General features: G+C 42.0%; 1 protein-coding gene across 2 annotated transcripts in view; it reads left to right on the top strand.

The window, feature by feature from the left end:
- LOC115146182 (inositol-tetrakisphosphate 1-kinase-like) overlaps nt 1-13,484 on the top strand; it is a 39,477-nt gene that overhangs the window by 12,079 nt on the left and 13,914 nt on the right. For both annotated transcript variants that reach the window (XM_029688091.2, XM_029688090.2), the window contains exon 4: nt 10,688-10,813. In XM_029688091.2, coding sequence (XP_029543951.1) covers nt 10,688-10,813 — 126 coding nt within the window. The remainder of the gene's footprint in view (nt 1-10,687; nt 10,814-13,484) is intronic.

Raw genomic sequence — 13,484 nt, 5'->3', positions numbered from 1 at the left:
CAAAAAATGGCCGTAGAACGTTGTTGTATTTTAAGCAAAGGGAATTAGTATTTTTGCTAAGAACCTTTCTGGGGCCATGATGGACCGTTTCCTCCTTAGGTCCATTAATCTCTATCACTCATTTACTGGAGCAGAGCTTGCAATAAAGTAACATTAATGTCCCTCTTGGAAATCGAAGTTTACTAATGTCAATGACAGATGTAGCACTATAGAGCATGGCAGCAGTTGTGACATCATGCTCTGTGAACAGACCTAAATCGGTCGACCCTAAGGGAGCTCATTTCATATTTCTAGTGTGGGAAAAACTTTAGCCTGCCTGGTTGGGAGAGAGGGAAAAGTCAGAGGAACCTTTTGTTCCACCTCAATCATCATCCTTTTCATGTATACACTCCCTGTTGTGGTACTCCCTCCATTCATGCTGATCCTCCTCTAAGCGATTTCCACAACCTCATCAATATTGACACATTTGCCCTGAGCTTATGAGCGAGCGGCCGTCTCTTAGAGATCCATACATTAGTCTGTCCTTATTATTCAGAGCTGATCAAATGAACCCACTAGACTTGGGACACCGATGTTCTTTGCCAGAACTGATCAAGGAAAATGGCCATTGCTGTCCAGGAAAAATATAATTAAATGTATCATGCGGTTAGTGCTAGGGAATTTCAAGTTCATTTCCTGGTTGCTACTGTATCTCTCCCACTGATCTTTAAAAAAAAGAAAAAAATTGAAGATTGATAATACTCACTCCAAGAAGCATTACGTAGTTGACTGCTCTTCTAGTCCATTGGGAGTAGCTACTAGCCATAGGAATCCAACATCCTAGTGGGGGTAATCTTTTGGATTTCATTTTGCAGCTTAATTCAGGGATTCCTGACTGAGGCGATTGACTGCCTACTTGACTCAACCAGTTTGATACCCATTGCAGTGATTGAACAATACCTGTAGGGTTATTTGGAATACTGAGTCAGCGGGATTTTATTGATTTATATTGTATATTCAGCCCACCCATTGGGTGTTTACTAGTGCTGAACGACTTAACCAATTTACTATTAAAAATCGTGTGTGTGTGGGGGTTGTTAAACAACTGATTGACCAACGTCTGTTCAATTACTTGCATTCCATTTACTTCTGCTTTTTTTGAGCCCAACGTGCAGTTTCTCTAGCGAGAAATCAAATAATTCACGAGCAAGTAAGTCAAGAACTATATGGGAAAGGGGGATACCTAGTTGTCCAACAATGTATTCAACTAAAATGTGTCTTCCACATTTAACCCAAATCCCTCTGAATCAGAGGTGCGGGGGCCTGACTTAATCGGATGCTGAGCTGAAGGGAGTTGTAGTTTTCATTAAGTAGATATTCTACCTACACTGAACAAAAATGTAAAGTGTTGGTGTCATGCGTTGAAATAAAACATCAGATGTTCCATATGCATAAAAAGGTTATTTCTCTCAAATTTGGTTACATCCCTGTTAGTGAGCATTTCTCCTTTGCCATTACAATCCATCCACCTGACAGGTGTGGCATATCATGCAGCTGATCATTACACAGGTGAACCTTGTGCTATAGACAAAAGGCCACTTTAAAATGTACAGTTTTGACACAACACAATGTTACAAATGTCAAGTTTTGAGGGAGTGTGCAATTGGAATGGTGACTGCAGGAATGTCCACCAAAGCTGTTGCCAGAGAATTTAATGTTCATTTCTCTGGACGGTATGTCCAACTGGACCCAACCGCAGATCACGTGTTACCATGCTAGCCCAGGACCTCCACATCCGGCTTCTTCACCTGCAGGATGGTCTGTGGGGATAAATCATTCTAACTGGCTGGGCCTGGCTCCCCAGTGGGTGGGCCTATGTCCACCATGGCTGCACCACTGCCAAGTCATGTGAAATCCTTAGATTAGGGCCTGACGATTTTCTTTAAATTTCCTTATGAACTGTAACTCGGTTACATTTTTGAAATAGTTGTAAGTTGCGTTTTCATATTTTTGTTCTTTATAGTTTATCTAAGAAACATGGTAATTAAGACTTACGCCTATGTTAGGTTAAATACACAGACGACATAGGCCACTGCATGATAGAGGAATGCAGACAACCCAATGACGAGCGCGAGTGACAGTTTGTGAAAGTATGCATTATCTTTAAAGAACTAGTAAATTGATTGCTGCAGCTCTGTCTGACAGTGTATTTGGACCCCTTTTTCCAAATTTTGTTACGTTACAGCCTTATTCTAAAATGGATTGTTTTCCCTTGTTTGTTTACCATGATTCCACATGTTTTGATGTATTCACTATTATTCTGCAATGTAGAAAATAGTTTTAAAAATAAAGAGAACCCTGGAATGAGTATTTGTCAACTTTTGACTGGTACTGAATAAATTTGCAAAAATGTCAACTTGTTTGTCATTATGGGGAGGATTTTTTGAAATGTATTAATCCATTTTTAGAATAAGGGTGTAATGTGGAAAAAGTCAAAGGGTCTAAATACTTTCCGAATGCACTGTACGTAGGCAGGCTATTCTAGCTAAATAGTATGACTAAAGACCGTTCCGTATGGGGAGAACAGAGAATGTTAGATTTGCTGCCTGGCTGTTACTGCCTCAAATTCTTTATTTGATAAAGTAATTAAATAAAAGCAAGTAATACACACACCTGAAATGTGTATATATATTTTTATGTGGACCCGACAGACAGGAATATTTTGAACGTTCACTATTTTAGGCTGGCATTTTCATTAAAACACTAATTTTAATGTCATTTCATAATGCATTTTCATGTAAAAAAAAAAATAAAGTTTTATTTTGTAAATGACTCTACCTCAAAGCCAAGATAAAGAATGCATAATGAGTAAGTCTGCAGCTCTCGTCAATATTGTATGAGCACAGAACATTAAGTATTACATCACTTCAGGGAAGATCATTCTGTGTTCCTCCCCCCAGTCCTAGCCCTCTGTAGCATGATCTTGGGAGTGTTATCTATATCTCTGACAGAGATGCTCATCTCTCCGATCTCTAGAGCATGGTATCACCCCAGCCATCTGGAGTTGGTATGATGGAATTGGCGTGAGAGGAGGCTGGGAGCAGCAGGCCTTCACTAATGAAGCCTCAGATGAGAGTAGCTCAGCAGTAGCGTCCTCCATTCTTTCTCTCCCAGGCTTTCAGAGTCACTAGAGCATAGGCTCAGCAGCTGTCATCTTCGCCATGGAGATCATATCCTCTATACTTCTCAGTGATCTCAAACCTACAGTGAAGAGAAATGAGTAGTGGACTCGAAGCAGTGCGGATAGCCTGGTGGGGTGCCTCCACACTCCCAGTGAGGAGGGAGAAGGACACTGCCCTATGTACTCCAGGGAGATTCAGGAGCCTGGCGCTACGTAGCTTCATTGGCGCTACGTAGCTCCCTTAATCTCATGAAAGCTCAACATTCTGCCCTTGAACGGTTCTCTATTGTAGGTATTTTCTGTGATGTCTGTCACAGGCATGGCCTGTACTCCTGTCCCTGGGGGGCTCCAAAAGACGTCAGATGCCATTTTCTGATTTGAGTGTTTAGCATAACATCAGTGGCTTCGCACTGAGTTCTGTGGTTACTCTGGAGCAAGATCATGCTACAGCCATGACGTGAGTAGCTGCATGGGACAGACCTGTTCTTTCTGGCAGTGGTGGGAAAAGTACTCAATTGTCATATTTGAGAAGGTAAAGATGCCTTCACAGAAAATGACTCAAGTGAAAGTCACCCAGTAAAATACTACTTGACAAAGTCTAAAAGTATTTGGTTTTAAATGGACCATCAAAAGTAAATCGAATTGCTAAAATGTACTTAAGTATCAAAAGTAAAAGTATAAACTATTTTAAATGTATATTAAGCAAACCAGATGGCACACTTTATTTTTTTTATTGACGGATCGCCAGGGGAACACTCCAACACTCAGACATAATTTACAAACGAAGCATGTGTGTTTAGTGAGTCTGCCAGATCAAAGGCAGTAGGGATGACCAGGGATGTTCTCTTTAAGTGTGTGAATTGGACCATTTTCCTGTCAATGTGGTGAGTACTTTTGGGTGTCAGGGAAAAAGTATGTTCTTTTCTTTAGGAATCTAGTGAAGTAAAAGTTTGCAGAAATATAAATGGTAAAGTACAGACCCCTAAAAATGACATACAGTGGGGCAAAAAAGTATTTAGTCAGCCACCAATTTGTGCAAGTTCTCCCACTTAAAAAGATGAGAGGCCTGTAATTTTCATCATAGGTACACTTCAACTATGACAGACAAATTGAGGGTGAAAAAATCCAGAAAATCACATCACATAATGAATTTATTTGCAAATGATGGTGGAAAATAAGTATTTGGTCAATAACAAAAGTGTATCTCAATACTTTGTTATATACTTTGTTATATACCCTTTGTTGACAATGACAATGTTTCCTGTAAGTCTTCAAGGTTTTTGCACCATTGGTGGTATTTTGGCCCATTCCTCCATGCAGATCTCCTCTAGAGCAGTGATGTTTTGGGGCTGTTGCTGGGCCACACAGACTTTCAACTCCAAAGATTTTCTATGGTGTTGAGATCTGGAGACTGGCTAGGCCACTCCAGGACCTTGAAATGCTTCTTACGAAGCTACTCCTTCGTTGCCCAGGCGGTGTGTTTGGGATCATTGTCATGCTGAAAGACCCAGCCACGTTTCATCTTCAATGCCCTTGCTGATGGAAGGAGGTTTTCACTCAAAATCTCACGATACATGGCCCCATTCATTCTTTCCTTTACACAGATCATTCGTCCTGGTCCCTTTGCAGAAAAACAGCCCCAAAGCATGATGTTTCCACCCCCATGCTTCACAGTAGGTATGGTCTTCTTTGGATGCAACTCAGCATTCTTTGTCCTCCAAACACGACGAGTTTAGTTTTTACCAAAAAGTGATATTTTGGTTTCATCTGACCATATGACATTCTCCCAATCTTCTTCTGGATCATCCAAATGTTCTCTAGCAAACTTCAGACGGGCCTGGACATGTACTGGCTTAAGCAGGGGGACACGTCTGGCACTGCAAGATTTGAGTCCCTGGCGGCGTAGTGTGTTACTGATGGTAGGCTTTGTTACTTTGGTCCCAGCTCTCTACAGGTCATTCACTAGGTCCCCCCGTGTGGTTCTGGGATTTTTGCTCACCGTTCTTGTGATCATTTTGACCCCACGGGGTGAGATATTGCGTGGAGCCCCAGATCGAGGGAGATTATCAGTGTCTTGTATGTCTTCCATTTCCTAATAATTGCTCCCACAGTTGATTTCTTCAAACCAAGCTGCTTACCTATTGCAAATTCAGTCTTCCCAGCCTGGTGCAGGTCTACAATTTTGTTTCTGGTGTCCTTTGACAGCTCTTTGGTCTTGGCCATAGTGGAGTTTGGGGTGTGACTGTTTTGAGGTTGTGGACAGGTGTCTTTTATACTGATAACAAGTTCAAACGGGTGCCATTAATACAGGTAACGAGTGGAGGACAGAGGAGCCTCTTACAGGTCTGTGAGAGCCAGACATCAATCTTGTTTGTAGGTGACCAAATACTTATTTTCCACCATAATTTGCAAATTCATTAAAAAATCCTACAATGTGATTTTCTGGATTTCTTTTTCTCATTTTGTCTGTCATAGTTGAAGTGTACCTATGATGAAAATTACAGGCCTCATCTTTTTAAGTGGGAGAACTTGCACAATTGGTGGCTGACTAAATACTTTTTTGCCCCACTGTAAGTAGTCCTTTTACTTAAGTACTTTACACTACTGCTTTCCGGTGTATGGTGTGAAGTCCTGTGTGTGTGAGGTGGGGGCAGGCTGTTGACAGGACCTCTCTGTTGTGGATTTAGGAGATTAGAAACTGCGCCTCAGTGGTGCACAGCCAAATCCCCTCTGCCTGCTCTCCAACCCATACCAAAGAGACGGCGAGCAAGAGAAGGAGACTGGTTGGAGGGCGAGCCCTGGAAGCAGTGGTGCAGCGTGTCCTCTCTAGCTACCTCCGTCTCAGTACTGACTAAAATGTCCCTGTGTGCTTCGACTACTCCTTTAGTGTTGTGTGCCCTGTCTTTTTAATGGTTTGTTTCAGTATAGTGTATATACAGTGCCTATATATTAGAGGTCGACCGATTTTATGATTTTTCAACACCGATTTCTTGGAGGACCATAAAAGCCAATGCCGATTAATCAGATTTTTTTTATTTATTTGTAATAATGACAATTACAACAATACTGAATGAACATTTTTAACTTAATATAATACATCAATAAAATCAATTTAGCCTCAAATAAATAATGAAACATGTTCAATTTGGTTTAAATAATGCAAAAACAAAGTGTTGTGGGAAGAAAGTAAAAGTGCAATATGTTCCATGTAAAATATGTGCCATGTAAGAAAGCTAACGTTTCAGTTCCTTGCTCAGAACATGAGAACATATGGAAGCTGGTGGTTCCTTTTAACATGAGTCTTCAATATTCCCAGGTAAGAAGTTTTAGGTTGTAGTTATTATAGGAATTATAGGGCTATTTCTCTCTCTACCATTTGTATTTCATTAACCTTTGACTATTGGATGTTCTTATGGGCACTTTATTGCCAGTGTAACAGTATAGCTTCCGTCCCTCTCCTCGCTCCTCCCTGGGCTCAAACCCGCAACAAAATGACAATTCGTGCGCGCTAACTAGCTAGCCATTTCACTTCGGTTACACGAGCCTCATCTCGGGATTTGATAGGCTTGAAGTCATAAACAGCGCAATGCTTGACGCACAACAAAGAACTGCTGGCAAAACGCACGAAAGTGCTGTTTGAATGAATGTTGGCGCACCTGCTTCTGCCTACCACCGCTCAGTCAGATACTTGTATGCTCAGTCAGATTATATGCAACGCAGGACACGCTAGATCATTTCTAGTAATGTCATCAACCATGTGTAGTTAACTAGTGATTATGATTGATTTTTTTATAAGATAAATTTAATGCTAGCTAGCAACTTACCTTGGCTTACTGCATTCGCGTAACAGGCGAGAGAGGCAGGTCGTTATCGTGTTGGACTAGTTAACTGTAAGGTTGCAAGATTGGATCTCCCGAGCTGACAAGGTGAAAGTCTGTCGTTCTGCCCCTGAACAAGGCAGTTAACCCACGGTTCCTAGGCCGTCTCTGAAAATAAGAATGTGTTCTTAACTGACTTGCCTAGTTGAATAAAGGTGTAAAAATAAAACGGCAAATCGGCGCCCAAAAATACAGATTTCCGATTGTTATGAAAACTTGAGATCGGCCCTTATTAATCGACCATTTCGATTAATTGGTCGACCTCTACTATATATCCTTATGTCACGGGAATTTTACAATGTTATTCAGCCCTTAAGTCACCGGTAAGGACTGGAATTGGGCACGGCAAGAGTTCGAGGAGGACGCTCAGGGACTCACCACAGAGGTGGGGGTAATGTAAGATAATAGATCTTGAGGGGAAGGTTATAAAACATGGTTGTTCCACCTCGCTATCTTAAAATAAACACTAACTTTAAATCACTCTGGATAAGAGCGTTTGCTAAATTACTCAAATGTAATTGTAAATAAGAGGAACACCCAGGCGTGTGTGTGTGTGTGTGTGTGTGTGTGTGTGCCCTCAATCTCCCATGGGCAGATTCTGCGTGTAGACCAAAGGACTGAATGGGATGCATGAGATAACGAGCTGCATTAGTTACGTTTTTGGGGGTTTTCATCACTGGTTATTTGGACGTATCAGGTTTGGGCGAAGGTAGTGCTTAAACTGCTCCAGTGCGTCGATTGGAGGAGGGGGGCTGAGTTTCCGAGGGTGAATACTTCGTTTTTGCCAGATCTTTCAATTTCTAACCCGTATGAACACAGAATTTAATCACGGATCTGACCCAAATGATGCTAGATTTCACTTCTGGATTAACAGAGATTATTGTTCCCTGCTCTGCATAAAGGTTCTCAGACAATACAATGTAGATCTACTGTATGTATGAGATTCTAGTTAATCCCTAACATAATGGAAAGGAGTGTCACCTTTACATACATGATGACATAATATACAGTAAACCATTGCCTGGTTAGTGTTACTGACAAAAAGTTAGTTCATAATCTGGAACCAAATTTGGATAGGTGTGTCGATTGGTACAGTACAGGTTTGTCTTTCTTAGATTAGATGATTTTTTTTTTTAAATTTAATTTGTAAGCATTTACAAGAGCAGGACCAAGGTTAGGCTAATGAGTCATCTATCCATTACTTTTCCTAAAATTATTAAACAGCCTGCCCTGTACTGTGACTGACAGGCTCTGCCCAGCACTAACGCTTCGATCACACTGACTGTATCATTGCATTTTGGTACACCAGAATTACATTAATTTCCAATGAATCTCTGCATTTGAGATTATTGTGGACTACAGGAATGGAGGACCGAGCACTCCCCCATTCTCATTGACTGGGCTGTAGTGGAGCAGGTTGAGAGTTTCAAGTTCCTTGGCGTCCACATCACCATCAAACTAACATGCTCCAAAAACACCAAGACAGTCGTGAAGAGGGCACGACAAAAACCTATTGCCCCTCAGGAGACAAAAGATTTGGCATGGGTCCTCAGATCCTCAAAAGGTTCTACAGCCGCACCATCGAGAGCATCCTGACAGGTTGCATCACTGCCTGGTATGGCAACTGCTCTGCCTCCAACCGCAAGGCAATACAGAGGGTAGTGCATACGGCCCAGTACATCACAGGGGCCAAGCTTCCTGCCATACAGGACCTCTATACCAGGCAGTATCAGAGGAAGGCCCTAAGACTTGTCAGACTCCAGCCACACTAGTTATAGACTGTTCTCTTTGCATTGCCCCCCCCCCCCCCCCGGAAACACTGCTGCTACTCTGTTATTATCTATGCATAGTCACTTTAATAACTCTACCTACATGTACATATTACCTCAATTAACTTGACAATGGTACTTGACAATATAGCCCCGCTGTCATTTACTGGTGCACTTTAATTATTTGTTATTCTTATGTTAATGTTTTTTTTGTTTGTTGCTGTTTTCTTCAAATTGAATTGTTGGTTAAGGGCTTGTAAATAAGCATTTCACTGTAAGGTTTACACCTGTTGTATTCGGTGCATGTGACAAATAAAATGGGATTAGCTTTGCAGCATCGTTGCAGTGCGTTCAGTGTGGTGCATATGTTGGATTTGTCGAATGTATGCGTAGACAGCTTGACAGAAATGGTATCAGAAGTTGAATTTTTGTTGCGTCCATATCCAGATGATGCTGCGTACTATTTTGCGCAGAAACGCTGCCGGTGTAATCCAAGTATAAGACCTGTCCTCTTCCCTACACTGCCAGACCATGCTCGTGTTCAGCAGCTTTTCAATGTTCACATCTCTCTGTGCTGAACGTTATTGTTCACCTGTCCTGTCTGACTGATCCACTGTGTGCTCTTAAGGTGTCTTTATTTGGCTCCCATACTGAACACAAATGACTCAGATGAACCAGCTACTTGAACTAGCTCTGCTAGCTAAATGTTATTTTAATAACACATCTCCATCTTACTGAAAAAGTGGCTGATAATGAGTATTAACGGTCTAATGCTCCTTTTTAAAAACATCTAGCCCTCATAATGCTTTCAACCCACTCAATGCCTTCCAATGTTTCCTTATCACAAATGTGCTACCTGTGTACACGCAGATATAGAAGTGTTCTTGTCGAGTGCAGAATGCTTGACCAGTCCGGTACCTGGGGGAAAATCCTCCTTCTGTGTAAGGCCATTGCCTTACATCCATTTTACTGTACTAATAGATTTAATAAAGTGTAACAAACGGTCATTCCATATCATGTAGGCCTATTTATTTGCATGTCATTTTTGCATTTAGCAAGTATTGCTGTTAGTCTGTATATGCCTATCGTTAATTATAGGAAAGGATAAGCATGCTCGGCCTTGCTGTATTAGACAGTTCTGGACTCAGTCTGACTTTTAGTTTTTTGCTGATTTGTGTGTATCAAAATAGCCCTTCACTATCAGTGAGCCGTTTCTTCAGGTCAGAAATGCATGGCCCCTCTGCTGGAGACGAGCCTACTGAAGTACACACACAAGCAGGCATACAGTTGCATACAAACATAATGGGGACTCAGACATGCTGACAAAAGGGTCTTAGAAAAGGGTACGGTCTAAAGCACACAAACCCAGAGATTTAGAGAATCAGAATACACACCCGTACATACGGTTTCTTCCACACACATTTACCCCTCCCTCCCTCACACCACAGTGGATCCATTCAGCTTAGATCACAATAGAGGCTCATTGTGATTTGGACACATCATGTAGCCCAGTAGAAGAGTGACCGTTGTGCCCCAAAGCCTGTCACTTCTTCTGGAGATTGTGTGTGTGTGCTTGGGTGTCTGTCCTCTGGGTATATGTACTGACCCACACAACACCAGTACCGACCTACAGTACACTACTGACCACAGCAGCCAGACCTATCCTATAACTCTATGCCTGTTGAGGCAGAGCTAGTTCTGTATCTCTGCAGGAAGGAAACACCCCCTGCGGCATCATTTTACATTGTTTAGCAAGAGTGTTACCAAAAACATACAAAACAAAAAGACAGTGGTTATGGCTATAGTGGTAGTACAGGAGCTTTCCTTGTTAATGTTTCCTTGTTGACCTCTAACCCCTGACCTTTCCTGTGTCTTCCCAGCTGGACCTGAGCCAGCCCCTGGAGGAGCAAGGTCCCCTAGACGTCATCATCCACAAGCTGACCGACCTGATCCTGGAGGCCGACCAGAACGACACCCAGTCAGTCCTGCTGGTGCAGAGAGTGCAGGTGAGGGAGGGAGGGCCTGAGTTACAACAGCCAACAGTCTATGATTCCACAACACCACTAACAGATTTCACCACTACAACACGTCTGGTAATTAGTGGTTTTGCTAATTAGAGGGGGAAGTGGTCATGTATTTCTGTATCTCACAGGAACAGCCTGTGTTGTGAATGTTGTGCACTCATTTTGTTTCTCATCTGAGTGGGAACAGTTTGAAATGAATGTGTTTTGAAGTGTGAGGTGTGTGGTGATGGTTGCTGTGTGTTTGTTCTTGTGTGGATCGATCTGGCAGTGCTTTAAAAGGTGTTAGATGCGGTCTCCATCCATGCCACCCTTCTCTCGCCCTCCCCCTCCTCCTCTGTTTCTGGATGACTCAGAGGGCTCTGCTGTTATCGTGTGCAGAGTCACGCAGTCACGCCATCCTCACTGCCAGGGACTGAGACTACGCTGCTGCTGACTGCTTATTTGGAAAGGAAAGATGGGGATGTTCAAAAGGGACAGATAATCAACAGAACAAAATGCTTCTCAGATTTTTGTATATATTAATCTTAATGTCACATCAACACGCAATGTTCAGTTCCTTTCTTTTATGCCAATTTAAAAGTGGGGATCAATCAATTTAATTTATTTAAAGCCTTTAAAAAATATATATATGTTTTACATCAGCTGATTTCACAAAGTGATATACAGAAACCCAGCCTAAAATCCCAAATAGCAAGCAATGCAGATGTAAAAGCACAGTGGCTAGAATAAACTCCCTAGAAAGGCAGGAACCTAGGAAGAAACCTAGAGGAACCAGGCTGTGAGGGGTGGCCAGTCCTCTTCTTCAAGCCTATTGTACCTGTCAATAGAGCCCGTCAAGGACCCCACCTCTTGAAATGATATCGATCTTGGCTGCAGATGACTAGGATAGTTGAAAGGGAGGGTTGGTTAACAACTGTTGATTTTGATCTCCACTCCCTCCTGTAGGTATTTTATGACTCAGAATATCCCCATCTTGCTGTGTGAAGGCATAGTAATTATTGCTATAGTAATTACGCTACGCAGCAATATTACAAGCAGTTGGCGGGCAGGTTTTCTTTCAGGGTGATTAGAATTGAACTTTGACCCTGCCACTGAACGTCACATATAGCCTTGCATTTAGTCAGTCCGCCATTCTGTGGCATGGAAATAAACAGCATTAATGATCAGACCTGTTACTGCATCCTGTAGTTTAGGGAAAGAGGACTTCATTGTGGAAACATTGCCCAATAGTTTGCATACCTTCTTTTGACTATAACTGAATTAGATGTTCTCTAACTGTGCAAGGCTTTGTTTACATCTTAATGGGCATCAACCATATCCTGTGGATTTAGGTGAATGTGGTATTATTTTCTTTAGAGGACTTCTAGGGGGAAATACCACAACCGCCTTCTATTGCATAACAGGCAACCACAGCTAGTGCTTGTTGATTGTGAAGAATACCATCAATAAACACTTGGACTTGCATGGCCTTCAAGTATAGGCCTATGAATTGGGTTATACATAATTAATATGTTGGTCCGTTTCATTTGCATATGTACAGTTAACTGCCAAAACAAAGGAAACACCAACATAGTGTTTTAATAGGGTGTTGGGCCACCACGAGCCAGAACAGCTTTACTGCACCTTGCCATAGAGTCTGCAACTCTACTGGATGGATGCGACACCATTTTCCACCAGAAAATGTTCTGTTGGTGGTGGAAAACACTGTCTTAGGCGCCACTCCAGAATCTCTCTTAAGTATTCAATTGGGTTGAGATCTGGTGGCTGGGCGTCCATGGCATATGCTTTGCATTGTTTTCATGCTCATCAAATCATTTAGTGACCACTTGTACCCTGTGGATGGGGGCATTTTCATCCTGGAAGAGACCACTCCTATCAGGATAGAAATGCTTTACCATAGGGTGAAAGTGATCGCTCAGAATGGCTGTGTATTTATTGGTGTTTCCCTTGCCCTCTGGTGCCTAAACCAACGAGTGTGCTCACATACTCCCTTAAGACCTTCGCTTGAACAACTTTTAAAAAGCGGCAATAGTACCATTTGTCCATTTTGAGACACCATAGTATACAGTATACACTTCCTCATAATAGTCGAAATTGATCTAAAATGACTCAAGAAATCTGTCATTTAATTTGGACTATTTTTGCTGATGAGATCTTAGTCGTGCAATTTTTACCTCTAGCTGAGCTGTTTGGTGAGGTATTTCTCAGTGAAAAAATGTGCATGTAAACGAGCAGTCTCGTTGAATGACAACAGACTTTTATGAAGAATCCTTACTGTTGACCAATTACAAACGAAGTGGCATAGACTTCGGCTACCGATTTTTGGCTTGCCTTGAAGAAAACAAAATGTGTACACGAATGTCGTCATATATGGACAAAGCCTTCAGAGCTGTTTCAGCTGGGAAGCATGCGGTCGCCTTAATGGGTTGAGAGGACCTAAACCATGCCAGGAAATGCACCCCACACCATAAGAGCCGCCAGAACCCTCATTTACGAAACTTTTATTATGGCAGCTACCTATAGGTTGACGTCTTTCTCCATTATTACCTAGCACACTCTGCCACACCCACATCCCCATGGAGGAATCCACTGTCTGTCCCACTCTTTTTTTCTCTCACACACATTTGTAGAACATTTTTTATATATTTTTTTT

Source organism: Oncorhynchus nerka, linkage group LG18 (genome assembly GCF_034236695.1).
Source record: "Oncorhynchus nerka isolate Pitt River linkage group LG18, Oner_Uvic_2.0, whole genome shotgun sequence".
NCBI classification, from domain to species: domain Eukaryota; kingdom Metazoa; phylum Chordata; class Actinopteri; order Salmoniformes; family Salmonidae; genus Oncorhynchus; species Oncorhynchus nerka.
The sequence above is the reverse complement of the archived record's forward strand: the minus strand, read 5'-3'. Positions and strand labels throughout refer to the sequence as shown.